At 59.8% G+C, this 27237-nt stretch overlaps 1 protein-coding gene across 7 annotated transcripts; it reads right to left on the bottom strand.

The window, feature by feature from the left end:
• Positions 1-16: 16 nt before the first annotated feature.
• MAST3 (microtubule associated serine/threonine kinase 3) lies at positions 17-27013 on the bottom strand. Of its 7 annotated transcripts, none has more exons than XM_064175239.1 (28): positions 26921-27013; positions 24388-24419; positions 14466-14554; positions 14162-14234; positions 13959-13979; positions 12713-12791; positions 12070-12227; positions 10856-10931; positions 10265-10474; positions 10084-10185; positions 9414-9546; positions 8842-8909; positions 8418-8503; positions 8079-8287; positions 7122-7260; positions 6251-6383; positions 5975-6140; positions 5590-5691; positions 5298-5420; positions 4914-5023; positions 4641-4786; positions 4164-4396; positions 3861-4061; positions 3550-3776; positions 3303-3425; positions 3039-3175; positions 2674-2855; positions 17-2591 (listed from the first exon to the last, which is right to left on the bottom strand). In XM_064175239.1, the coding sequence occupies exons 1-28, from the start codon at positions 26957-26959 to the stop codon at positions 1576-1578; spliced, it is 4413 nt and encodes a 1470-aa protein (XP_064031309.1). In that variant the 5' UTR covers positions 26960-27013; the 3' UTR covers positions 17-1575. The 7 variants fall into 7 exon arrangements, with proteins under 7 accessions (XP_064031309.1, XP_064031308.1, XP_064031302.1 ...); XM_064175238.1 differs by having other exon boundaries at positions 14162-14231; positions 26921-26993; XM_064175232.1 differs by lacking the exons at positions 24388-24419; positions 26921-27013 and adding exons at positions 22921-23001; positions 23471-23544.
• Positions 27014-27237: the final 224 nt, after the last annotated feature.

Raw genomic sequence — 27237 nt, 5'->3', positions numbered from 1 at the left:
GACACAACGCCACAGCTCATGGCAACAAACAATTTTAATACAACATAAAACTTCCCAAAGGTGGGAATGGAGCCGGGTGCTGGGCAGGAAGACACAGGCCCCTTAGCTTTGAAGACATTTTCCATTCCAAAAACCTTTTTCCCTTAGCTTTGAAGACATTTTCCATTCCAAACCCCTTTTCCCCACCACATCCATACTGCCAGTACACAGACAAACTCCTCTCACACGGCTCTGGTGGGCAGGGGGTGCCCGGTGTGTGTCCCCAAACCCCGCTGCCTTCCTGAGACCGTAACACAGACAACAGAAGAGGAAACAAAGGAAACGTGGAGCAGCTCTGGCTGCTGGGGTTTGGGGTGAAACAGCGCTGGGCTAACGGCAGAAGCGGGGCACAGAGCCTGGCACAAACCACACACGCACAGAATAACCCAACACGGCCAAAAAAACCCAACTGGCTGCTTTCAGGGGTAGAAAATACACCCGTTGGTGGTGGCATGGTGCTGCACCTCGGTTGGCAAACTGGGGTCAGTCCTCCCAGCACTGGCAGGGTGCTGGAGGGAGGCTGGTTACATGCATCAGCAAATGGAAACGTTTAGGTCATAGAAAACAGTAGAAATCAGGTGGGGAAAGCCAGGCTGAGCTGCAGTTTGTTGGATAAGAAACAACAAAAGGGGAGGAAGAGGTGGGGGAAGATGTCCAAATTCCAACCAAGGCTGCTGGCTTGGGGTCAGGTTTTTAAAGCTGAACATTGGCATGTTGTGGGTGTCAGTATGCACCAAACACCGTGGGGTGTGGGGACAGAAAATGGCAAGAGACAAAAGTGCCCCTAAAAATCCTGCTGGGGGACACATACTTTGCTTTTCCTACCTGGAAGGGCTGATGGAGCCAGGAGGCTCTCCGTAGAAGAATGAGACCCTCTGCACCAATCCTGGGCTCCTAAAATGATCTATGACCAGCATCAGATGATGAACATCCACAGCTAACATCACCCCAGTGCATCCCAGCTTGGGCTACCAGCATTTTGGGGGGGCTCGGTGGGTTGGTTTAAGGGTTGTTTTTTTCATGTTAAATAGAATTCTTCCTCCCCCACAACAGAGGTTTCTTGGGAGCTTTGGGGTGGTTTTAGTTGAAACTGAAGTTAAGGAGAAGGGGAAAGTGAGTGGGTCTTAGAAAATGGGATGTCAGCAACTGGGAGACGCAGGAAGAAGCCTGGGATTGCCCTCTCCCAGGCCAGGTGGGAGCCTGAGATGCTCCTGCACTGCCTGCTTAGCTTATAAAAAGTAATAAATTAATTCAGGAATATTTGCATCGAGTCCTTTCTGTACACGAAGGTTGGGGCCCTGCCGCGGAGCCGCCGCGGCCGGAACAGCTCCCGCGTCTCTAGAAAAATAGGAGAATCTTCTGGGGAGTACAAAAACCCTGCGGAGGGGAGGCGCAGTGCCGGGGCGCAGCCAGCCCAACGTCCAGAACGGCTCCAGGGACCTTCCTCTCATGGGTATGCCACGTGGGGTGGGGGTTCGGGGAGGTGCTGGGAGGCTGCGGGCAGCTTGCACCCAGCCTCAAGCGCTGGGGTGGGATTCAGGCGTGCCCAGCTCCACTCCATGTGCTGCCCCGGGGCGCTGGGAGCTGGGCACCCACCGGCTCCTGGCCCCGTGCAAGTGGCACCCGCGCTGGCTGCTGGTGGCTGCTTGCTCTCTCCCCACAGTTCCGGTGCTGCCGGGAGTCGCGGTCCCGATGCTTCCCCCCAGGGATGCTGCCGCTTGCCTGCTCGGCGTCGCCGATGGGGTAGGAGCCCTGGCATTCCCACTCGGCCACCGCTGGCTCCTGCTCGTCGCTCTCGGAGCCCTGCACAGCGATTTGCGGGACTTGGCTGGGCTTTGGCCGGGGGTCCGCGGAGCCTCCCCGGAGAGCTGCGCTCTGCTCGGCCTCGCTCTTGCCGCCATCCTCGCCTGCCGGTGCCGGCTCCGGCTCGTCGAAACTCACTTCCTGAACCGCTTCTTGCTTCTTGAAGGAGTCCCTGCGCTCCGACAGGTTCAAGCGCCGCATGACCACCACCTCCTGGTCCCGGTCGTGCCTCTCCCCAAGCCGGGCGCTACCGGGGTGATAACCGTGCTCCCCGGGGTACGCCGGTGCCTCGCCCTCCCCGATGGCCTCCCCGTCCACCCCAGGCATCTCCACCCCCAGCTTGCGGCCGCCGGCGCCGGTTTTCTTCTCCGCCAGGATGGTGACAATCTTCTCGGCCGACTGGACGCGCTTGAGGAGCGGAGAGCGAGGGCAGTCGGCGCTGCGGGGCCGTGAGCTCTGCCGCACGATGGTGGGGGGCGACAGGGTCTTGCCCTGGAAGGTGTGGGGGGCTTTGGGGTACCCAGGGAGTGGGGATGGGGAGCGCTGAGGAGAAGGCGGGCGCTGGGCAGAGGAAGGGGTGCAGGCAAGGGGGGATGGGGGGATGCTGCTGGTGGATTTGCGACGTCCCACTTTGTAGCGCTGCCCACCCAGCTTGGGTGCCAGGCCATGCAGGGAGCTGGGGCGCACGTGGCCAGCGGGCGACGTTGGGGTGCTGGAGGAGGGCGAGGTGCTCTGTGGGGACACAGCATCTGCCACACAAAGAGAAATAGGTCACCACGAGGGACCGAGGGGCGTGCCTGGAGCCAGTCCCCCCTGCTTGCGCGTGGGTACCTGGGGGCAGGTCAGGAGCAGGGCTACGGCAGGGTGTGGTGGGACCCGGGGACAGGCTGTGTGTGGGCGACTCCGGGAGGCTCTCGCTGGAGGACAGCGAGTGGTGGAGACCCGAGGAGAAGCTGCGGCTGGTGTGCAGCACCGATGACTGCTTGGAGATCTTCTTGAAAAGGGATTTTCTCCTGGAGGGGGACACAAAGGTGGCAGTCTCAGCTTCTCCTGAAAGCTGGTGAACCCTGAGGCTGCTGAGCTGGTGATGGCAGGACCAGACCCTGCTGGATGCCCCAGTATGGCAGAGCTGAAGCATCGCCCTGCCTTGGTATGGCACCCTGGGACAAAGGCCATTTGGTCCCACCCTGTTCTACCTGTCTTGGCCGTCCCTTTTCCTGCTCTTCTTACTCCTCCGTGCCATCCTCGTCTTGGAGCTGTTTTTCCGAGCGGGGCCAATTTTGATGGAGGTGTTCTCCAGGGCAGTGGTCCTCAGGGCCACTTTATTCCCACTCTGAGGGATGGAAAGTGAATCTCTGCAGCGTGCCAGATCCAAGCACTGGATCCAAAGCCAGCAATGCTGTGGAGTTGCTGGATTGATGCACCAGTGCTGGGTGAGCAGAGCTTTGCTGTCTACCTACCTTGAGCAGCAGCTCCACAACATCTCGGTGCACCAAGCCCAGCACGGATTCACCATTCACATGTGTGATGAGATCTCCTGCTCTCAGCCCTGCCTCCTGTGCTGGGCTTCCCTCTTCCACACTCTGCAAGAGGACACCCAAGGTTTTACTTGGATAAGAGATTAAATTTCTTCCAGAGGTTTTCCCACTGGCAGTCATGGTGTCCAGCACTGCTGCTCCCTCTGCCCAGGTTGCCCAGCCCACGTACCCAGACCATGTGGTGCACGGTGTAGACATCGCTGTCGCCCATGTAGACGCGGATGGCTCGCAGCGTGAAGCCGTACTTCTTGCCTGAGCTGTGGATGATGATGGGGGGGCGAAGGCTGGCGATGGCGAGGGATGAGTCTCGGCTGGGGGATGAGTCACGGGAGGAGGGGTTGGATGAGAGAGAGTGAGGGGAGATGGGGCTCATCAAGGCACCACCACCAAAGTCATCTGCAAGCAGGAGAGAAGCGGCTCAGCCTGGGACAGCTGCATAGTGGCTGCCCTGCTCTGGGGCAAACCCTGTGGCACACGAACCTGAGGTGATGATGAGGGACAGGGCTGAGATGGAGGCAGATTTGGGGACACGGCTGCCCAGCACAGCTCTCTGCCTGTCGGGCATCTCCTTCTGGCAGCTCAGCCGACGGCTCCCGCTTGGCTCCAGGCCCTGGGGAGTGGAGTTTTTGGTCCCGGTGCTGTTGCTCCGCAGACGGATGCGGTTCAGGCTGGCGAGATCGGCTGTGCAGAGGGGAGGAGGAAGAGTTTGGGGACATGAAGAAGCCACCCCCATGCCATATGTGGCCTGAGAGCATCCTGCACTGGCACCTGCAGCCTACGCACCGGATAATCCTGATGGCTTCACTGTGCTGCCAGTCCCCACATCAGGGTCTCCCAGCACAAACTTGGGTTTCTCTGGCTTGGAGGATGCCACGCAAGGGCTCTCATCCTCTGAGGAGAAGGCAAACTTGGGCATGGTGTCCAGGCTGTAGGTGCTGGGCAGTGCGGCAGGGCTGCGGCTTCGCTCGTGACGGGAGGTGTATGGTGTGGAGCTGCAGGACGTCCATGAGCGGAGCCTGCATGAGGAGAGCAGGAGGGCTCAGGATGACCACAGACAGGCTCAGAGGATGGCACTGTGCTGCTGCAGCATTCCTGCACACATCCCACCTGTGTCTCAGCAAACCCTTGCTGCCAGCACAACCTCTTGGTACCAGTGGCGATACAAACCCTTGGTGTCGGCACAAGCCTTCAGCAATGGCACAAACCCTTGGAGTCCCCACAAGCCCACCCCAGCCTTGCACCCCTCATCTCATCACACACCGCGGCTCTGGACCCGCCGGCCGGCTCCTGTCCTCGTCTCCTGAGTGCCTGTCCCACCGCTCCTCTTTGTCATCGCAGTGGCTCCGGTCCGAGGAGGAGAGGCTGAGGTTGGAGTTGACTGCCAGGAACTCGGAGCTGCTGTACACCTGAGGAGGAGGAGGAGAGGGACCATCAGCATGGAGCAGAACTGGGAATTCAGCCAGGACACAGAAGCTTGGCACAGCCACACCAGCCCATCCATCCCTTGGGATGCCACAGGAGGGGTTGCAGCACCTTGCTGAAGCGGTGGGAGCAGGAGGAGAACTGCCCAATCTCCACCGAGGACTCCTCGTCGTTGGTCTCCTCATCCTCCGAGTCCAAGTGGCGATACCTCTCGGAGCGAGCTGGAGGCAAGAGACAGAGCAGGCTGTGACCTCAGCTGTGCCGCTCTGTGTCCTGCCTGCCCTGGGGCTCTGAAGGCATCAGCACCCGTGGGAGCTGCTCTGCCTTCTCCCAAATCCCCAGGGAGTTTTGGGGTGAGAAAGTAAGAGTTTGGGTGAAGTTGAGCAGTCAGGCAACAGGACTGCATCTGTTTGGTGATGCTGGCTGAGCAGTGACTGTGGGCACCCAGGTGAAGGGAAAAGGGCTTGGCAGGGGTGGGGAGCAGGGCGGCCTCACTGTCGAAGTAGCTGGTGTCATCCTCTGACTCCAGCTGGGGGATGAACTCAGCCTTCTGCCGCAGCAGCCCGTTCCAGTCCAGGTGCAGGAAGAAGGAATGATGCTTCACCTCGTGGGCACCTCCTGCCAAGCACAGAACTCTGCGTCAGAGGCACAGGGCAGGGCCCAGGGTGCTCTCACTGCCATCCTCAACAGCAGAGTCTGTTCTCCATGCAGAGCACATCAGGGAATCAGCTGCTTTGGGTCGACATGAACTGGGGTGCCAGACCTTCCTGCAGGGGCTGCCACCTACCGGTGCCCAGGCGCTCCAGGGGACACTGTCTCAGCAGCCGCATGATCAGGTCCTGGGCGTCTGCGGGAAGAGCCTCGTCCCCTTCTGGCCACATGATTTCATCTGCAAGGGAAAAGGAGAAGGAATTGGGGGGGCTTGGAAGATTTTGGACTCAACGGGGGCTATGATGATGCAAGGTGGCAGGAGAAGTCACTTCTGGGCAAGAGGAAAGTCTGCTCAGGAGGCGCAGCAGAGGAAAGCCCTCCCAGACTGGGCAAGCAAAGCTTGAGGAGCCTCTTGGCCGTTCAGCCAAGTACAAGACAGGGAATGAAGTTCTCTGTGTTGAGGATGAGCCATGGCTGCTGGGAGGGGCAAACTCTGTAGCCAAGCTGCCACCAACACTCACCGCTGATCACCTGCCCAAAGAGCTCCTCGGGGGTGTCTCCAAAGAAGGGGACGCAGCCCACCAGGAACTCGTAGAGGATGATGCCCATGGCCCACCAGTCCACAGGCTTCCCGTAGCCCTGGATGAGGATGACTTCTGGGGCAATGTACTCTGGAGTGCCACACACCTGCATGGGAAGCAGCAGCTGACACCTCTGCAGCGACCTTTGCAAGGAGTGCCAAGGCTGCCCTGGTGCCTGGTGGAGGGGAACCGGCCAGGCAAAGCAGGACCTCATACCTGCTTGTCCATGAACTCCCGAGTGTCCTTCTCCATGTGCCCTTCGTAGAGGTTTGTGGTCATGTTCATCAAGCCAATCTTTGACAGACCAAAGTCTGTCAGCTTGATGTGTCCCATGGAGGTGATGAGCAAGCTGCAAGAGAAGAAACACCTCATGGTGATGCTGTCTGCTTCTGGGGAGACCTGAGCGAGAGCAGCCAGACCCCAACCATGTCTTTGGGCACCAAACCCTGAGACCTCATTCTGCCTTATCCTCTCGCCTTGGAGCAGTCCTTTCCCCTCCCCCATTGTAAAGGGTTAACCCTCTTGGGGGTGGTCTGAACTCGACTCTAGGTCCTCCTGACTCCTCCCTGGGGGTGGTCTGAACCTGTCCCCAGGTGTAGCGGTTAGCCCACCCCCACTTCCTGTTTAGACCCCCTATAAAAGCAGAGGATCTTCCTCTTTCTCTTTGCCCTCCCTGCTAGCACCACCCTTGTTCCAGCTGCTCCTGCTTTGCCACCCTACCACAGGGTGGGACAACTCCTTCCTGAATCTACCTCTGTCCATTGCCATCAGTCTGGTTGCATATACATTTTGTGCCTTGTTTTCCCTTCCCTGCACCTTTCTGTAACTCTCCTTACCTTAAATACCTTTTATTTGTTGTTCAAGTGCTTTCTTTGAACTCCCACATGGAAGCAAGACTCTTCTTTGAGTGTTTGACCCATTTTTCCTCTCTACAGCTAGTTCCTTTCTCTCCAAAAGAGGGAGAGGGGAAAGCACCCTCTTATTGTATTGTTCTGTTAGGTATTTTGGGCTCTGGGAAGCTAAACCAGACCAATACACCCATCCAGACCCAAGGCCATCCTTGCTCAGACCTGAGCCACATCCTCACTTGTCAGGTTTGAGGTCCCGGTGGACGATGCCGTAGTTATGGAGGTACTCAAGAGCCAGGACAGTCTCAGCGAAGTACATCTTGGCCATGTCAACTGGCAGTGGCCCCATGTTCTTCAGCAACGTGGCACAGTCCCCCCCTGTGGGGACAGAAGTCCTCTGAGCACAGGGGCTCTGACAAGGCAGGAGGACAGTGGGCAGGGCTGCGCTGCCTCTCTTGCCAAGCAAGCTCCCAGATAGACCCTCCTTGGAGCAGTGTTGACCCCTGGGCCTGGGGCACAAACCCTCTCCCAGCTGACCATGGCCAATACCAACATTACAAGCCCCTATTATAAGAAGGATGTGGACAGGCTGGAGCGTGTCCAGAGAAGGGCCACAAGGGTGACTGGAGGGCTGGAGCATCTCTGCTATGAGCACAGACTGAAAGAGTTGGGGCTGTTCAGTCTGGAGAAGAGGAAGCTCCAAGGTGACCTTCTTGTGGCCTTCCAGGATCTGAAGTGGGCTACAAGAAAGCTGGGCAGACACTTCTGAGGCTGCCAGGGAGTGACAGGAGTGGGGGGAATGGAGCAAAGCTGGAGGTGGGGAGAGTCAGGCTGCAGGTGAGGAGGAAGTTGTTGAGCAGGAGAGTGGTGAGAGCCTGGCAGGGGTTGCCCAGGGAGGTGGTTGAGGCCCCATGGCTGGAGGTGCTTCAGGCCAGGCTGGCTGAGGCTGTGGGCAGCCTGCACAAGGGTAGGGTGTCCCTGGGCATGGCAGGGGGGTTGGAACTGGCTGGTTCTTGTGGTCCCTTCCAACCCTGACTGGTTCTATGTTTCTATGATTCAAAGTACCTCCTCCTTCTTCCCTCTGCTCCCTGGAGCAAAGCAGGACAGAAGATGTCCAAGGGTGGTGTCCCTGATGCTCAGACTCTGATAACTCTTCCCTCCTCGCTTCACCATCCAGCCCTGGAGCTCCTCCTCACCTTCCACATACTCCATCACCATGCAGAGGTGTCGCTTCGTCTCGAAGGAGCAGAACATGCTGACCACGAAGGGGTTCTCTGCAAAGGTGAGGATGTCTCTCTCCACGAACACCTGCTGGATCTGGTTCCTCAGGATGAGGTTCTGCTTGTTGATTTTCTTCAAGGCGAAGCGCTGCCGCGTCTCCCGGTGCCTCACCAGGTACACAGCCCTGGGAGACAGCTGCACCTCAGAACGTGCTCCCCTGCCAGGAGCAACCATGCAGCACTGCAAGGCCCAAGCAGGAAGAACTTTGGAGGTGTTTACAGGTGGAGACAAGTGCTAAGAATTCCCCAGCTCACCCATAAGCTCCATTGCTGATCAGCTTGATGGTCTCAAAGTCTCCTTCACAGGGCTTCCTCCGAGGAGCAGTGGCCAAAGGCTGGCTCTGAAGGAGACACAGAAGCCTTTGGGTGGTTTTGGTTCTCCAAGCACAGGCAGGAATTCACCAAGCACCATCAGGTATCACCTCCGAGTACTCCTCGCTGCCAGAGGACAACCCTCCCTGAGCCATCTCCAGCCCCAAACCCTGAACTAGAAGGCCAAGCTGAAGAGCCCACTCTGAGCTCTGTCCATGCAAGAAGCCAGTTGAGGGACTGAGGATTTACACCTGAGTGAGTCACCCTTGGGGACAACCCCAGGAGAGCAGCCAAGAGCTTGGGCGTGCGGTGAGGCAGGACAAAGCTGCAGGCAGCAGGTGAGACAGGCAGGTGGGACCACGCTCACCTCAGAGGCATCATCGTTCTCTGGTGTGATGGTGTTCCCGCTGTCAAAGTGATCCAGCTGCACCATTTCTGCAGAAGACAGGGATGAGTTTTACCTTCCTCATCCTCAGGCCCCACCTAACCAAGCCCCAGCAGCCACTCGCCCTCCGAACTGGGAGCTCCAGCAGGGATTTAGCCAAGGGCTGAGCTCGAGCTGTCGCATGGAGAAATCGAGGTCATGGGGCTCAGAGGTTCAGCAGCAGGGTGACCATTTATATAATTCTTGGTTTTCCATAGTCATTCCCACGTTCCTGGGGGATTATGGTGCCCCCCCCAGCCCCGTGGCTTCCCATGGATTAAGCGTTCTTGAGCTTAATCTGCTTTGCTGAACATGTTGGGAGCAATTATGAGGGATGTGGGGCTGGCCAGGACGCTTGGACATCAGCCTGGTCCTGCTGGGACCCACTCCATGGTTCCAACTCAGCTGTGCTGGTTCTGGTCCCCCTACCAGCTCCCAGTGCTCATTTGTGTAGTCAAATTAGAAGTCCACAGCTCACTGCAACCTCAGTGCCACCAGCCCAAGTGGTTCCCTACCCTCCAGTGGGTCCTTGACGAGCCCCAGCTGGCTGATGATGTACCGGGGGATGTCAGTCTTTATCCCCTGGCCCACCTTGGCATGGCCTTCTGCTGCTTCCAGGAGATGGTAAAACTCCTCCGGGTCAAACTCCTGGATGGGGAAAACCAAGAGCAGCTGAGGAGCAAGACTGCAATGTCCAAGCTCTCCTCTAAGCCTTGCAGGTGGCACCGATAACTGGGGACAGGTTCTGCAGGCTTCCAGGAGAAAGCTAAAAGCTCTGCTCCTGTTCCCACCCTCATCCCCATCCCTCCTCATCTAAAGGGATGAAGAAAAAACTAAAGCCCTGTGAGCTCCTCCTTCCAGCTGCAGGAACCACAGCAGAGAGCCAGGTGCTTCAGAAATCCACCCCAACAGCTACAACCAGCCCTGAAGGTGGAGGAGGAAGCTTGCTAAGGAGGTCACATCCCACTCTTCCACTGGGGAAATCCAGCTGCTCCTGGTTTAATGCTAGGAATGGGTTTAGGCCCTTGCTGCAGCCTGACCAGGATGGCAAGGAGCAGCAGGTCCCATGGCCACCAGGCAAGGTGGCCAGAAGATGCCTTCTCTGTCACGGGCAAGGCTTTACCTCCACTCTGGGCAGGCGCAGACCACGCATGACAAAAGACACCAGGAGCTGCTGTGTCTTACCAGGCACTCCAGCAGGCGAGCAGGGCGGGAGATGATGATCAGCAGCTTCCTCACCAACTGGTCGATGAACTTCACCTCCTCGCTCTCCGAGCGCTCCTGAGCCTGCCGGAGGTGACAGAAGCCAGGTTCTATCCAGCGGCTTCAGGAGGCAGCTCCAGACAGGGGCCTGCCCCATACTCACATCCCGAAGCATCTTCTCGAGTTTCTCCTGCAGCTCCATGAAGTAGCGGGAGGTGATGAGAGCTCCCTGGGACTTGGCCAGGCAGTCACGGGCCAGCTCGATGATCTGGTGGTGGATGAAGCCCAGCACCCCATCGGCCAGGGGCAGGGTGCTGCTGGGAGAGAAGTTCCTGATGGTGTCCTGCAGACGCTCTTCCATCTGGGCTGTAGCCTGTGAGGCAGAAGGGATGGCAATGCCCAGGAACATTTGGCCAGCCCAGACCTCATGCTACCACCTCCTGAATTAGGTTTGGCCAGCCAGGATCGCTTGCTATCACCTCCCACAGCTCCAATATCCATGTGCACATCCTGGCCCCACATTCCAACAGGCTAGGAAAGCTCCACCAGAGCTGTCTGCCTGCAGGTGTCCTGACACAGACCCACAGAGCTCTGCCTCCTCAGTTCATGATTACTCCCCCAGCAACCTCAACGCCCCCTGGTATCTACCCTTGCATTCCACATTCCAGCACAGAGAAGAGGTTGCTCTGCAGAAGGTACAGTCAGGATGTCACAGAGGCATTACCATGCTCATCCCCCCAGCTGCAGCAGTTACCTTGGGGAACCTCTCTTTGTAGACATGGTTCATCATCACCACCTCATTATCAAACGTTCCACTCGTCCGTCCAGGGCTGCAGAGGGAGGAACCAGCTGCGTTATGGGGTCCAAGCCTTTTACATCCATGCAAATAGCTGCTGCCTCTGGAGGACATTTGTTCCTTGCTCCTGAGTCTGGAACCCGAGTGGTTAATGCTCATCTGAGCAGAGCCCTCAGCCTTGGGCCAGGAGCATCTCTCCCACCAGGAAAGCTCCTGAGGAACTTGAATTCCTGGGATGTAATCTAGGGAAGATTAACCTCCTGCAGACCCAGGTCATTTGGAAGTCCAGAGCTGAGAGTCTGGTGGGTCAGGCAGCTTTGCTTTGCACTCAGCCACTCCTTCCTCTGGGTATCACAGTTCCCCATTGCAGCTCATCAGCAAAAACCCCAACTAAATCTCATGGTGGACATCAGGACCTTCACTAAACAAGCTCCTCTCTTACCCTCACCCAGCACTGTCTCTCTCAGAGATGATCCCATTGCACACAGCAAGTCAGAAGCAGGCAGTAACTCATTAACTGCTAAATAATTAAATAACATGGTGATTAAAACCAGACCCAAGCTGCTTGTGGCCAGCCCCAGCCCAGCCTTTGCTGTGCCCACTGTAGAGTTGGCATCTCCTCCCCACCTACAAACCCCTTCAGATAATCTGATTTTAATGAAACTTCAGCTGGCAAAATGCAGGCTACAGCTCTGCCTCTATGGAAAGGGGGCTGGGGGCTTTTTTAGTGGGAAAAGAGGATTTACACAGAGCCTCAGCATGGAGGAGTTGAAGTGACCTCTGGAAATCATCCAGTCCAACCCCCCTGCTAAAGCAGGGCACCCACAGCAGCGTGCCCAGGAGCAGAACAGCCAGGGGCAGTTGGAAGCGCTGCGGAGGAGACCTCACAACCTCTCTGGGCAGCCTGCTTCAGGCCTCCAGCAGCCTCACAGCAAGGAAAAGCTCAGAGCCCCACGGTTCCAGGGATGGAGCTTCTACAGCCTCAAGCCATAGTTCCACCTCACTGCCACAGGAGAAACACCCTTACGGAGGTGAACACCTTGGGACGAGCTTAGCATGAGCAGGACATCCCAGGAGCAGCTCTGGAGAGGGCAGAGGATGCCCTGGATGTGCCAGCACTGGGTGCATCATCCTGGCAGCACCGTGGGTGCTCTTGGCAGTGGATGCCATACCTGAGGCTGCGTGACCGTGGGCGCAGGCAGGGCGAGTGCCTGCCCTCCTCGTCCGTGACGCTCTCCGTGCTGCGGAAGTGCTTAGAAAGGAAGTGCAGCTCGTCGGGGGTGGGCTGGTACGGCAGCTGGTGCAGGCGCTCCTGGGAGGACGAAGATGACTGGAAAGAAGGACAGACATGGAGGCATCAGGGGATGGATCTCTGCTTCCTGGCAGTGGGTTGGAAACCAGCAATCCCACAAGGAAAATATTCCTTGGAGGCTGGAAATGTGGATGGGCGGCCGCAGGCTCGGTGCTCATTACTGTGAGGCCAGCCTGGGGCTGTCTGTGCTGCCCAGTCCCACCCCAGACCCCTCCAGTCCTCCCTTTAAATCCAGCTCAAATGACCCCCATCCCTTCTGCTTGCAGCATCCCAAGTGGCTCCTGCCTGCCCATTCCCCTGCAGGACTGGGATGTGCCCCGCGCAGGGACACAGAATCACCCAGGGATGCTGCAAGCATCACACTTGGGAAGCAGGATGCAGCTACACCTCACGGTGCTGAAGGAGCAGAGAGGCTGCCCAGGACCCAGAGCCCTGGGGCTGGGGAGACATTTAATCAAAAATGAAGGAGTTTGGGTTTGCTGCTGTGAGAAACCAAACGTTACCGATACCGTGGAGCTGGGGGTGTTGGTCCCATAGCCAGAGGAGGGTAACGAAGCCAGTGACCACCTTCTGCCATCAGCCCTGCGAGCACAAAGGTCCCGGTCAGAGCGAGGGAACAAACCCACACCCCAATGCAAATCAGCAACGTCAGCGCCAGCCGGGGAGGGAGGAGGACGCAGATCTGCCCTGAAGAAGGAAGCCCTGCAACCCCCTTTCAGAATGGGCTGAAATCAGGTGAAAGAAGAGAGCTCTGCAGCTAGAGGCGGGAGGGAGAGTGTTCTGCAACCCCAACCTGCAAGCATCCATGGGGAGAGTGACAGTGAGCTGGATCCCTGTGAGAGGACAATGCTGGGGCTTGGTTGGGTAGTGAATCTGTTTCAGATGGGGGGGAAAAAAAAAACCCAAACCATGAAAATCTGAGTTTTAATTGGAGCCAAATGCAGCCTGCTGGGCCTTTGTTCGCTGGGAGAGGAGGATTCCTAAAGGCACATCCCGAGACGGCAGGCGCCGCGGAGCAGAGCCCGGCAATAAACAGGAAGGCAACCGCTCGGCCGCCAGAGAATGTTTCCTCCTGGAGATGTTTCCTCATGGATGGGGCAATGTTCACATCAAGGCAAGGCCCTTCACCTCCTGCTGCCGTTTCCCGTGCGGGGTCAAGAACATCGGAGCTGGCAGGGTGCCGGATCCAGCACCGTGTCCTCGCCGTCAGCAGGCTTGCACCCCCAAGAGCTCCACGGCTTGGCTTTTGCTCTGTTACAGCCTGAACCACTCCCCCCCGGGAGCCTCCAGCTTTTTTCCATGTGCCAATCGATGGGTTCAAATCAGCCACCCGCCCCCGCGTGTGTAATTAATTAATTAGTTAAACAGGATTTTGGCGTGGGCTGGGGAGGGGATGCAGCAAGATCTGCCTCTGCGGGAGCCCAGCCCAGCATCCGTCCCCAGACAGCTGCCAAGCATCTGCTGGGAGTGCTCGGAGCAGAGCTGAGCTGGGGCTGAGCTCATGGCTGGGGCTGGTGATGGCAATGAGGCTATTTCTGCTCCTGGAGCTGCCAGGAGCCTGCCTGCAGCCCCATGAACACTCCAGGCTTGGGGAGAGTGGCTGGAAAGGTGTCTAGCAGAAAGGGACCTGGGGGAGTGCTGACTAACAAGCCAGCATGTGGCCAGGTGGCACACGAAGAATGAATGTGCCCCCATGCAGAGCAGACATCTCCCGGGGGATGCAACCCCCAGCCCATCCCTGGTACTCACCTGTCAGTCCGAGGAGCATGGCTGGAGTGGTGGGAGGCACCAATGGGAGCAAAGCAAACATAACCAGACCCAAGATCAGGGAGGAAAAAGAAAACAACAAATTCAACCAAATTACTTGAGGCCAAGAGACCTGTCCCAGGTGGGGGTCCGGGTCCCAGTTGCAAGCACTGGAGACTGGAAATGGGCTGGGGGTAGGAGCTCACCTGCGAGCAAAGGGGAAGTTGATGGAGGTGCTGGCAGAGAAGTTGCGTGGACTGTCCAAGGGGCTGCTCCCTGCTGTGGGGAGAAGGGGGAAAGGTCACCCTGATACCCTTCCTGGCACAGTGCCCAGGGCACCAGGGGCAGCTCCTTCAAAGGAAAGGAGAGTAAATCACTTCCCAAGTGGTTCCCTCCTGGGAAAGTGCAGGCCCTGCTGCTGACACAGCGGTGTAGGAGCAGAGGAGTTACCTTCCAAGTCTCCAGAGAGTTTTGGGAGGTGCTCAGTCCATGCCCAGGGATACCCCTTACCTGTTGGCACAGAAAGTGGGGAGAGAGGCCGCGAGAGGGTGGGAGAGGGAGTGCCCACCACTAAGCTCTTCCTATTGCTGCTTCGGCAACTGCAGAAGAGAAAGAAGGAATTAGTTTGGGGAAGCCAAGGATGGGCAGGCTGGGGCACAGACAGGGCTGCTTGTGTGTGATGCCCTGTGCCAGGGCACGTGGCTGCCATCTCCCATTGATTATGGACCTCCTGCCAGAGGCAGGAGCCAGCCCTGGTTCAGTGCTGCCAGAGGTAGCCCAGCAGCAGGGCTATTTTTAACGAGGAACCATCTGGTCCAGGTCCCACTTCTGGTTTTGGCTTGGGGGGGGGGGGGGGATGGAGGCAGGCAGCCCCTGGGCAATGGGCCCAGGGCAGGAACAGAAAAAGGGATGTAAAAGGAGGAAGTGAAGGAAATGCCAAGCAGCGCCAGGCCACAACCTGACCTGCTCCATCGCCTGCAAGTGTCCCCAGTTCTGATAAGCCTCCTCGTGCTGGGCAGTCCCCAAGTCACAGCAGGGAGGACAGTTGGTCCCCAGGCCCCATGGCACTACACACCATTGCCCAGCTGGCCCTGAGCCCCATGGAGAAACCCTTCTGCTGCAGTATCTCCAGCCCCTCTGCTCTGCCCAGCAGTGCAGTGCCCTGGCTGTGCCCCTGCAGGCAGCAGGATCCACGCTCCAGCACCAGGTAAAAAGCAGCACCGTGTGCAGGTCCATGCTGATGGCACCAGCACTGTGACACCCCAAATGCTCCAAAACTCCTATCCCAGTGCCACACTCCAGCATCCCACAGCCTCTGGAACAACCGAGAGGCTGTGCCAGCAAGTGCTACATCTCTCTACCACTGTCTCCATGCTACCATCTCCATGGCACTGCAGAATGATAGGAGTTGGAAGTCCCCTCTGGAGATCATAGAATTCCCTTTCAGCCCTTCTCCATTCTCCTGCCCTTCTACTCTGCCCTGGTGAGGCCACATCTGGAGTACTATGTTCAGTTCTGGGGCTCCAAGTTCAAGAGTGACATAGAATTGCTTGAGAGTGTCCAGTGCAGAGCCACAAAGATGAGAAAGGGAAAAGAACAGCTCTGTTAGGAGGAGAGCCTGAGGGAGCTGGGGCTGTGCTGCTGGGAGAGGAGGAGACTGACAGGTGACCTCAGCAGTGGTTATCAAGATGTAAAGGAAGCTGGAGCCAGGCTCTGCTGGGTGATGCCCAGTGCCAGGCCAAGGGGCAATGGGTGGAAGCTGAGGCATAGAAAGTTTCATGTAAACATGAGGAGGAATTTTTTTCCCTGTGAGGGTGACAGAGCCTGGCACAGGCTGCCCAGGGGGGCTGTGGAATCTCCCTCTCTGGAGATATTCAAACCCTGCCTGGATGTGTTCCTGTGTGATCTGCTCTGGGTGATCCTGCTCTGGCAGGGCTTGGACTGGATGAGCTTTGGAGGTCGCTTCCAGCCCCTGACATTCTGTGATTCTGTGATTCTGTGATTCCCAAGCCCAAGGGTGCCATGGCCCAGCCTCAGAGCCCCCTGCCTGCAGGGATTCTGCAGCCCCACTGCTGCCAGGCACAGCTCATTTCAACCCCGTTCAAAACGCAGCAGGCTCAGGAACTTCTGTCAGTCTGCCAAGGGGGGGCTGCAGATATCCACAGCACAGAGCAGAAGGTCGAGCATGAGAGCCACCTTCCCCTTCCTCCATCTGCCCTTCCTCAGGCTGCAAAGGCAGCACTGAACTTCTTCAACAGGCCAGGAACAGGAACTCTCATGGATGCCAGGAATCAAAGGCCATGGTTTAACGTCGTGTCACAGCCAGACACGGCCCTGAAAAGAGAGGCTGGGTTCACACTGCACAGCAGCGGCCAGAGCTCCACACGCAACACTCATCACCCTCTCACCTCCTGCCGGCATCTTCCCTGCTGCAGGGCTCCTCCTGTTCCTACCCTAAAACCAGGACCCCCAATTCTTCTCTGGAGGTCTTGGCTAACAACTGGGAAAGCTACTCAGGCTCCCCCAAATCCTTTTCCAGCTGCCTCCATTCCTGCACCCAGAATGAGAGGTGCCAGGAAGCCTCCCTGGGACCTGTACCCCACGACCACTCTGGGAATTGCAGCAGCTTCAGAGGGCTCAGAGCCCACTCCCCCCCCCCCCCAAGCACCAGAGCTCAGCTGCAATGCCAGGGGAGGTAGAGACCTTCCCCCTCCTACGCCCTCTACCAGTCAGCCCTTCCCAACCCTGCTTGCCACCTTCATTTGCTTTTATAAGCACCAGAGCTGCAGACTGTGCCCAGCACCCACGCCCCAAGCAGGAGCAAACCACAGGCTCTTGCCACCACAGGCTCTTGCCACCACAGGCTGGAGAGGAAGCTGAGGCCATGCCCAGCGAACCCAGCACCAGCAGGAGGGCTACAGCCAGCTGCCAGCTCTGGAGCTGCTTCAGGATTCTGCTATTCCCCCCTTGGGTCCTGCCCCGGGGACTGGGGTGCCTGTGCCTCGTGTGTGGGGGGAGAGAACATCCCGGGGGCTTGCTGCTGCTGCTGGCTGCGTTTGGAAGTGAAAACAACCCTGCAAGGAGGCCTGTTCCAGTAAGGGTGACAGAGGGAGGCCAACGCTTCCTGCTTCCGTCCGCTCCACCCTCGGCACCGCAACCATCTTGCGCTGTCTCAGCCCCCCCAGCTCCCACTGCATCAGCTGCAGCTGGCTCCCATCCTTCCCGGCACGGAAACCTCGGGCTAGAAACGAGCCTTCGGGGTCGAGCTGAGCTCTGCCAAACCCTGAAGGCAGGAGCGAGGGCTGCTGCCCTCTCTGCCTCCATCACCAACTGCGCATTTGGTACCAAAAATGGAGTGGAAAATCACCGTCAGCATCTCCTGCGCTGCTGGGGCTGAGGCTGCCGCGGCCTCGCCGTCGGGCCCTCGTTTCAAAGGATGTGGAAAGTGTGTGACAGCTGCTGTGACCCCAAAGCTGGGAGCAGAAGAATGTGTCACCCACCCCGAGCGTGCCTGCGAGGAGGAACTGGCACCAGCACGCAGCCTTGGCACAGCACGGCCAGGATGTCCACAGGAAGGAGATGGAGCAAAAACCCAGCAGCTTCCCGCAGGCTGCCTCCCCCTCGGAGCCGTGGGAAGGGCAAGATGCAGCCACACAGCACAACACTGATGTCTGCAGCTGGCAGATGGCTCCGCCGGGATCTGGGCAAGTGCTGCTGGGTGGCAAGGAGCCAGCAGGGTGCAACACCGAGGGTCGTACCAAACCACACAGCTACAGACAGAGCCACCACTGCGGAGTGCACAGGCAGGGGCTGCAGCCTGAAACACCCCAGGACTGTACAGCAGCATCTGCCAGATGCCAGCTGAGGTGGGCATGAGGTGAAAAGAGGGTGGACTGGGGCAAAACGGGTGCAGGGTGGTGGGAGCAATGTGGCTGCAAGGGCAGGGCAATAAGAGTGTGGGCACAGGCTCAGGGAGCAAGGAGGTGACTCTGCTCCTGGCTGTGCGACTCAGAGCACCAGCCAGAACTCCTGGCTTCCTCCTTCACGTGGCTACAGACAACGTTTTTCCGCCACTTCCCCCTCAAACAAGCTCACGACACAGTTCAGAGGCTTGAGGAAGTGCCATGGATCACCACGGGCTGGAAAAATCAGTTTCCTTTGTGTTTAACATCAAAGTTTCTCCATGACAGTTCTCCTCTGTGACTTGTGACGGTGCTGAACTTGGCTGCCTTCAGGGATGGAGACTGGGGTGGGGGAAGCTGGGGCCCAGAGTCTGGATCACAGGGTGTTAGGGGTTGGAAGGGACCTCCAGAGATCATCGAGTCCGACCCCCCCTGCCACAGCAGGACCATAGAACCTAGTGCAGGTCACACAGGAACACAGCCAGACAGGGCTGGAAAGTCTCCAGGTAGTGAAATGCAACACACTGCCTGGCACTCACCACGCACAGCCCCTCCACATCTTCACAACACCACCAGGCATGGCTCTGCAGAGCCACTCCAGCCCCTCACCCCACTCCAGCCAAAGGCTGCTGTGGGTGCTGTGATCAGCCCAGCCTGGAGCACTGAGCAGTGCCCTGGGCACCTCCCAAGAGCCAACTCCTAAGTGCCTGCAGGGAACTGTGGGGCAGCAGCTTAGGTATGGACTAACTTCGTGCTGCAAGAAAACAGCCTGAAGCCTACCTGCCCCCAGCCACCCCGGGGATGCAGCCCTGCCCCTCCCCGTGCCACCAGCTCCCCATTACAGGTAGGAAATGGTACCTGCTCCGTCCACGGGCACACTTTGCTGCGGCATGCCAGGTGCGAGCAGCCACCGGCAGCATCCACAGAGAAGAGCCCTGGCAGCCACCGAACAGCAGCCGTCCTGCCCCGTGGCATCTCAGCATCCCCCCCCCCAGGGGAAATTAGGATCCCTCGAACCTCTTAATCCCACTAAATAACATCATATGCTTCCTGCCCACTGTAAAATAGGCCAGGGCAGCTCTGCACCGTGGCTTCTAGGAATACCGAGGGGAGAAGAGCCAATCCTCTGCCCTTCACGGGAATTACAACCGCATCACGGAGACAGAGGACTGCCCAGATCATCACTGCAATTACACATCTCTCCCAGACCCCTTTCCAGGGTTGGAAAACCCCATCCAATGCCTTTCTCCTTTTTCCCTCTGGGTCCCCATCCCCGCAGTTCCCACAGCCCAGGTGAAGAGGGAGCCTGGCAGGGCTGGGATCGGTGCTGGATGATTCATTTGCTAGGCAACCGCCTCGCTGGGTGCCAGCCCACGGGCACATCCCGAGGGGTTCACAGTGGGAATCTCTCCCCTCTACCTCTGCACTGGCAACACCTTCTGTGGTGGAAAGATTAGTGCCAGGGCTAGCTACAGCAGCCCAGATCTGCTGCTCCATCTCTGGACGGAGGTGCCAGGCACCAGCACCCACACCTGGGAGAGGTGCTTGGAGGTGCTCACAGCACCTTTCCCAGGGCTGGCAGCACTGCCTGTCACCCTCCCTGGGGACATGTCCCACCTTCCTGCCTGGCCTTCTAGCTGGAGGCCTGGGGTAGCTCTCCCTTCCCCAGCACTCCATCATATGGCAGCCCCCAGCACTGCCCCAGCTCTGCTCCCAAAGGCTGGGAGCCCCCTTTGCCCCCCTGCTTCCCCCCTGTCGCCTTGCCTATGGCTGGCTGTAAGGCACTGGCTGCTTCTCACCCCTCCAGGCACCTCAGGGACCCTCACTCTGGCTCATGGGAAATGTCCCACCCCTGCAGTGCCCCTCTGGGCACAGGGGCTCATCGAGGTGTTTCCCCTCCTCATGCATGCAAGACACCCCCCATCAACACACACCCTGCTGCAAGGAGTCCAAACTCACAGCTCCCCATGGGACTTGGTGCACAGCACCCCAAAATGTGAATCCTCTAATGCCCCAGCACCCTAAATGCTGTGCCCCCCTCTATGGCACTGGGCTCCCAACCAAGACACCCTCCTGTGCAACCCATTCCACCCTGGCACCTTCAGGGCACATCATCCCCCCAAAAGAGGCATCTTTGGCACACACTTCCCCCAAACCACTCATCTTGGTGTGTATGCTCCTGTTACACAGCCCCCCCAAACCACACAGCTCAGTGTGCATGTCCCCAGTATGCAGCCCCCCCAATCCACTCACCCTGCTGCACAGCCCCCCCAATCCACTCACCACGCAGCACAGCCCCCCCAATCCACTCACCACGCAGCACAGCCCCGCCAAACCACTCACCCCACTTTACAGCCCCCCCCAGTCCACTCACCACGGTGCACAGCCTCCCCAATCCACTCACCCCAGTGTACAGCACCCCCCAATCCACTCACTCTGCTGCACAGCCCCCCCTAATCCACTCACCACGGTGCACAGCCCCCCCAATCCACTCACCCCTCGTTACAGACCCCCAATTCACTCATCCCGCTGCACACCCCCCCCAATCCACTCACCACGGTGTACAGCCCCCCCAATCCACTCCCCCCGCTTTACAGCCCCCCCAGTCCACTCCCCCGCTGCACAGCTGCCCCAGCCCCCGCACCCCGGTGCGAGGTCCTTCCCGAGCCCGCCCCCGGTACCTCTTGGAGCGCTGGAGCAGGGCGCCGGCGGCCCGCGGGCTCCTGTAACCGGACCGGGCTCCCCAGCAGCTCGGGTCCGACATCCCGGAGCGGTTCGGATCCACCTGGGGCCCGGCCGCATCCACCGGCGCGGCCTGAGAGACGCTGCCGGGGCTGGGGGCCGGGACCGGGGCTGGGGCCGGGCTCCCGCCGCCGCCTCCTGCCGCCGCCGCCCGCCCCTTCCCGCCCGGCGGCGCCGGAGTTGCCATGGAGACAGGCAGCGCCCGAAACGGGGCCCGGGTTTCCACGGAGACGGGGGTAGCACCCCCAAAAGGAGCAGGGGCATGAGGCTAGCGTAGAAAATAGGCAGCACCCCGAAAAGGGGGTCTGGGGTTACTGCATGGACAGGGCAGCACCCCAACAGGGAGCCAGGGATGCCATAAGGATGGGCAGCACCCCAACAGGGAGCCAGGGATGCCATAAGGATGGGCAGCACCCCAACAGGGGGCCAGGGATGCCCTAAGGATGGACAGCACCCCAACAGGGAGCCAGGGATGCCCTAAGGATGGGCAGCACCCCAAGAAGGGGCCAGGGATGTTATAAGGATGGGCAGCACCCCAAGAAGGGGCCAGGGATGTTATAAGGATGGGCAGCACCCCAACAGGGAGCCAGGGATGCCCTAAGGATGGGCAGCACCCCAAGAAGGGGCCAGGGATGTTATAAGGATGGGCAGCACCCCAAGAAGGGGCCAGGGATGTTATAAGGATGGGCAGCACCCCAACAGGGGGCCAGGGATGCCCTAAGGATGGGCAGCACCCCAAGAAGGGGCCAGGGATGTTATAAGGATGGGCAGCACCCCAAGAAGGGGCCAGGGATGCTATAAGGATGGGCAGCACCCCAAGAAGGGGCCAGGGATGCCATAAGGATGGGCAGCACCCCAAGAAGGGGCCAGGGATGCTATAAGGATGGGCAGCACCCCAAAATGGAGGCTTGGGGTTACAAAAGAGATGGGGCAGCACCCCAAAATGGGTTCAGGGCTACCATAGAGATGCAGCATCTGCTGCTGATGCGTTCAAGGAGCACAAATCCCCCTCCACGTCAGCAGGGGCAACCCCAAAGCCTGGGGGTCCTTCAGGGGGAGGGCCCCTCTAACAGCACCCTGCTGCCTATGAGATGCTGATCTCGGAGGGCATCTGCCTGGCAATGCCCCAGCAGATGTCCCACAACCTCCCTCCCACACTGGATCTCACCAGGAAGATCTCAAACAAGGACCAGTGACATTCATCCTCCTCCGGAGCAGTGACAAAACCAGAGCCTCCTGGGCCATGTGGGATGGCATCACCTCCATGCTCACCAGGTGGCAGCCAGCTGGTGCCATGGCCTGAAATCCTGACACAGGTGGTTTGGGCACAGTGCAAAGGCAGCACCGAGCCTGGCAGCATTGTGCTTTCCCTCATCTGCCCAGCAACCAAGAGACACCAGCACATGGAAACATCCAGAGGTGTTGCCAAGCTCTTCATCCTCATCTCCATCCTCATCCTCACCATAATCATCCTGAAAACTGCATCCCCGAGGCCTTGGCTAAGTGACCACCTGACCATGCTTATTGTGCCAGGTGCCACAGTTGCTGCGGGCAAGAAGCAGCCAGACAGGGCTAGCAGAGGGGCCAGGGACCCCTGTCTGCAGGCAGACTACAGGCAGCATCCTGCCTCCTGCCTGCAACAAATGGCTCTGCCTGTTGCTGAGCAGCAGCAGAGCTCCTGCCAGTTCCTTCTCCCCCGGCGCCAATCCCAGCAGACAGATGGAGGCATCCAGTGTCACCCATGAGTGCCAGGCAGGTATCATGGGGCATAGGGCCCAGGTGTGACTGCCAGGTGCCAGCACACACACACACTGCACCTTGTCCCCAGGGCAGAGAGCAGCCAGCACACAGCAGGGCCCAGACACCCTCTTCTGTGGTGGCAGCACTCAGCAGAACACCACAAAGGGTGTGCCCACTCTTAGAGCAGCCCCCCCTCCCCCCCTCCCCTTGCCCCATGGCAGAGCAGAAGAGGTGACAGTGGAGGTTTCCTGGGTGAGGTGAAGGCATCATTGCCAACCCTGCTCCCATACCGGTGCCCTGCGCTGGTCCCCCCCCCTCAAAACAAGAACGGTTGGAGCCTGAACTCCAGTGACTGAGGTGGCATTCCCAGTATGAACCAGTTGGCAGCAGAGATGAAGTCCACTGGCACAGCCAGGCCTCTTTCAGGGTGCACAGGGCTGGGGACAGCCCCTGGCCATGCCACCCCATGTGTCCTGCAGAAGACCCCCAGACATCCTCACTGCCCCCATCTCTACTTCTGCCCCCTTCTTACATAAAGCTTTTGGCTGTGGTGCCCGAGGAGGGGTTTGGGGGTGTCTTACCTCCAGGGGTGCAGGGTTAGTAGGGGGCTGCAGGGGCTGCAGGGGCTCAGCAGCGTCGGGCTCTGGCTGCTCAGGGACAAGCTGCAAGGAGAGATGTGCCAGGGTGGTGTCACTGGGTGCCAGTGGGCACCCCGGTGGCAGAGACCCCTCTGGCCATCCTGCGGGAGTCTGGAGGGAGCCAGGGACCAAAAGCAGAGTTTGGGACCGGGGCTGGAGCCAGGAGATCAGGGCTGCGGAGCAGAGAGAGGGCAGGGAGATGGGAGCGGGGCAGCGCTGGAGGATGAGCATGAGGGGCAGCAGGAACGTTGCAGGGTCTGAGGCTGTGAAGGGGACACACTGGGTGGTCCGCTTCTGCCGGGGCGAGGAGGTCACCGAGGAGGGGGTCCGCGCTGTGGATGCAGGAAGGGCTCGGACCTGTGTCCCCGGGGTGTGAGGATGGACTGGGATGGGCATGCTCCGGGTTGGGGGTGCAGCGGGACGGGGATGCCCCGGTGCCCCATTGCCCACCCCCGGGGCCGGTACCGGCGTTCCCCACCCCGTTCCGACTCACTCCAAGGTCAGCGAGGGGATCTTCAGCCTGTCCCGCCGCGATTTCATCCCGCCGCTGCCGCCGCCCCGCTCCGATACCCGCGTCGCTGCCTCCGCCCCGGCTGCCGCCGCGCTGGGCGGCTCCCGCGGGCGGCGGCGGCGGCGGCACCGGGGCTCCCCGCTTGGCCCGCCGGCCCCGTGCCCTCCCCTACGGCACGGCACGGCTACTCTCAGTGCACGCTGCCCAGCCCGGCTCGGTTCAGCGGCAGCCCCGATCCGTAGCGTGCCCGGGATGCGCTGGGGTGATGCCGCTGCTGAGACACCGTAGCTCCAGCACAGCCCCAGTACAGCCCCAGTATGACGCCAGCACATCCCTAACACAGCCCCAGCACGGCTCCAGTGCATCCCTGTCGCAGCCCCAGTGCTCCTCCAGTGCATCCCTTGTACAGATCCAGTACAGCCCCAGTATGGCTCCAGTACAGCCCCAGCATTGCCACAAGACCCCTCCAGTACCCTCCCAGCACAACCTTTGCGTCCCCCAGCACAAGCCCCAGGACTCACCAACAGCTCCAGCCCAGTGACCTCCCCACGAGTTACTTTTGCAGCAGCCCCAGTACACCCCAACACACAGCCCCCAGTGGAGCTTTGCAACAGCCTCCTGCCACCTCCCAGTACAGCCCAGTGCCACTTAGGACACCTCACCACACGCTCCAGTGCACCCCAATACACCTGCAGCAGAGCACAGCACACCCCAGTACCCCAGCACACACAGTCAGGCTCCTCCAGAATCAGAGACCACGGTAGTGCCACCCTAGATCTGGGTACAACAAGCCCTGGCACTATGTGACACCTATCCCTGCTGTCCCCTGCAATGCCAGTTCCGTGTGCCTCCCAGTGCCACCCCACCCCACGTGCCCGTGACCCAGCGCGGGGACTTACGCCCGTCCTCGCCGCGGCAGGCTCAGCTCCTTCTGCAATGAGAAAAGTCAGAAGCAGGGTCAGAGCCTGGTGCCAGGCATTGAGGGGTGCCCACTCATGGGACCCCCCCCACAACCTCCTGCCAGCCACCACCATGGCCCCCAGCACCTGGCTGTCGCTTACCATGCCTGGCATGCCTTAGCTCTAAGGGTGACAAGTACCCTGTCCAGCTTCAGCACAAAGGGACATCTTCCAAAGCCACCAGGGCTGGTGGCATCATGGCCAGGCTCAGAGGTGGTGGAGCTGCCTCACTGGAGCATGGCATGATGGTGCCTGTTCCCTGTCACAAACTCCGTCCCCCCAGGTCTGGCTGTGGCAGCAGCTGGCAGTGCCCAGGCTCTTTGTTTTTTTCAGCTGTTGGGAATATCTCTTCCAAGAGCTGTTTGCTCCAGGTGGTGGCACAGGGCAAAGGGCAGCTGTGTGGGCAGGAACCCTGGCCCATACCATCCTCCCAGCAGGGCAGGCACCAACTGGATCCGTCATAACCCCAGAGCTCACCCATGTGCCACCAGACATGCCACAGAGAGTGGCATAAATCTCACCAGCCACTGTGGGGGCCACGATGTGAAAGGGCTGGCACATGTGCTGGGTAATGCCACATCATTACCCTGATCCTGTGCCTACTGCTGGTGCCCACCATCCTCATACCCTTAAGCAGCTTAGACATGTTCTTGGCACAAGCAGAGAGGTCCCTGCAGGTAAGGGCTGCTGCCACCCATCTGGATGCACATAGCAGCACCCATTATACCCCACCCCCCACCCCGAGGTGCCCATGCCCCATCTCACTGCCCACGCCACGCAGCCCCTGCGGAAATCCCGGGGCTGGGGCGTGCTGCCATGCAGTGATGCAGCAGCATCACCATAGCAACGGGTGACATCATGCCTGGGCACACAGGGACTTCGGCAGCCCCCGGGGCCTACGGCTGTGTGTCTGCCCTGGGGTGGTGTGGGTGCTGGCAGTGGGTGGTGTGGGTGCTGGCAGCGGGCACCTAGGGTGGGGGTGGGTGTCCCAATGCACCCAGCAGCACAGGAGGCCCCCAGCACCCTCATCCAACTCTGCTGTCACCCAGATCAGATCCTTGCCTGCAACCGAGGTTGTGCCACCAGCCCCTGAGCAGAGGCAGGGGCAGAGAAGGGTGGCACTGAGGGGTTTACTGCTCAGCCACATGCATCTGGGATAGCACAGGACAGCTTTGGCATCCATGCTCATCCCCACCCCACAGCACAGGCCTCCCCATCTATGGGTGCTGCCAGGGGCTCTCCAGCCATGTTGCATCCACAGGGACATGCATGGGACAGCATCACTGGCCCAGGGCCCATGGGGTGCCCATGCACCCATCCAGCACAGGGCATCTCCTGTCGGCCTGTCCTGGTGGGAGCTGGGATCAACCAGCAGCTGATCCCTGTGAGGACAGGACTGGGGATGGCATTGGGAACAGCATAAAGGATGGCACTGGGGGCAGAATCAGGAGTGGTATTGGCGATGGCATCAAGGATGGCATTAGGGGTGGTATTAAGGATGGAGATCACTGCTTAGCACTTTGGGATTTGCTTCCTGGTGGGAGTCCCTTCTCATCCCTCCTGCCATGGGGATGTGGGCACAGCCAGGGCTCCATGGCTCCACTCTCCCCAGGGACTGCCAGGGTCGACATCCATGGCCAAGAGCCCCAGACCCCACGGCCGTGGCTCCATCCACTCTGAACGCACAGGGAAGCAGCTCCTACCCAGGGCTCCTTCCCAGGCTGAGAGTGTGACAGAGCGCAGCTGCCCCGCGGAGCTGCCAGCTCAGATGAAGGCAGCCTGGTGCCATCCTCCAACCGCCCCGACAGCTCCGGCCGGGCCCCCCCGGCGGCTGCCTTCTGCCTGTGGGGACGAGGTTGTGAGGTCACACGGAAAATTGGGTGAGCCAGGGTAGGGGACTGTGGCTGTCACCCCTGGGCACTGGGGCTCCTGCGGGCAGTGGGTGCAGGGCAGGCAGGGAGGGTGGGGGCTCCTTGGCAGGAGCAGGAATGAAAGTGGTGGAGGGGTGGCTGCTCAGGGGGCAAAGCGATGCTGGCACAGTGCTTTGCCATGGACTGGGCTGGAGGCACCACGGCGCTGCGGTGGGGTACCCTACCCTGCTCTTGGCATTGGCTGCCTGGCTCCTGTCCCACACTTCTCTCTCTCACCTCTGGCACACAGCACCCTGAGCACTCAACTCCTACAAGCAGCACCCACCTCTTGCGCACCCAGAGCACCCCGATCTCGCCCACCTCTTGTACACCCCCTAAAGCACCCACCCTAGAGCACCCACCTCTTACTCACAGCACCTATCTCTCGCCCCCCCTTCCCCCCCCCCCCCGCCCCGGACACCCACCCCTCGCCCTCAGCACCCACCTCTCGCCCACAGCCCCCTGCCCCCGCAGCAGCATCCGCCGCCCTATGGCTTCACCGGGGCTGGGTTCCCCCGTCGCCACCGGCGGCCCGCTCTCCGTACGCGGTTCTCGGTGCTCACCTGAAGGCCTCGCCGCCGCAAGATGCTGGACTCGTCCATCCCGCCGCGCCCGCCGCCGCCTCCCGCCGCTCCCGGTGCTCCCGCCCCGCCGCCTCCCGCCGCTCCCGGCGCGCCGCCCAGCGGCCCCGCCGCGTCACCACGGGACGTGCATCGACAGCGGCTCGGGGCTGGCACGGCACGGCAAGGGGCTGGCACATTTTTCCTTGTTTGGTACAGCCCAACGCAGCAGGGGCTGGCACGGCAGAGCATGCCAAGGGGCTGGCACTAGGCTGGCACAGTCTAGCTGGTTCGGTACAGTCCAGCATAGCACGGCCTAG

The sequence above is a fragment of the Pogoniulus pusillus genome, chromosome 41, assembly GCF_015220805.1.
Source record: "Pogoniulus pusillus isolate bPogPus1 chromosome 41, bPogPus1.pri, whole genome shotgun sequence".
Taxonomy (NCBI): Eukaryota; Metazoa; Chordata; class Aves; order Piciformes; family Lybiidae; genus Pogoniulus; species Pogoniulus pusillus.
Note: the sequence above shows the minus strand (reverse complement) of the source record. Positions and strands in the feature narration are given on the sequence as shown.

Bases quoted from the DNA above. Each gene is read 5' to 3' on its own strand.
- MAST3 (XM_064175232.1), bottom strand. From the start codon at position 23,517: ATGAAATCGCGGCGGGACAGGCTGAAGATCCCCTCGCTGACCTTGGA. The intron at 10,186-10,264 runs GTGAGTATGGGG...CACCTCCGGCAG, and splicing joins TCGAGAAGATGCTTCGGGAT to GCTCAGGAGCGCTCGGAGAG. The intron at 3,777-3,860 runs GTTCGTGTGCCA...TCCTGCTTGCAG, and splicing joins GTCCCTCATCATCACCTCAG to ATGACTTTGGTGGTGGTGCC.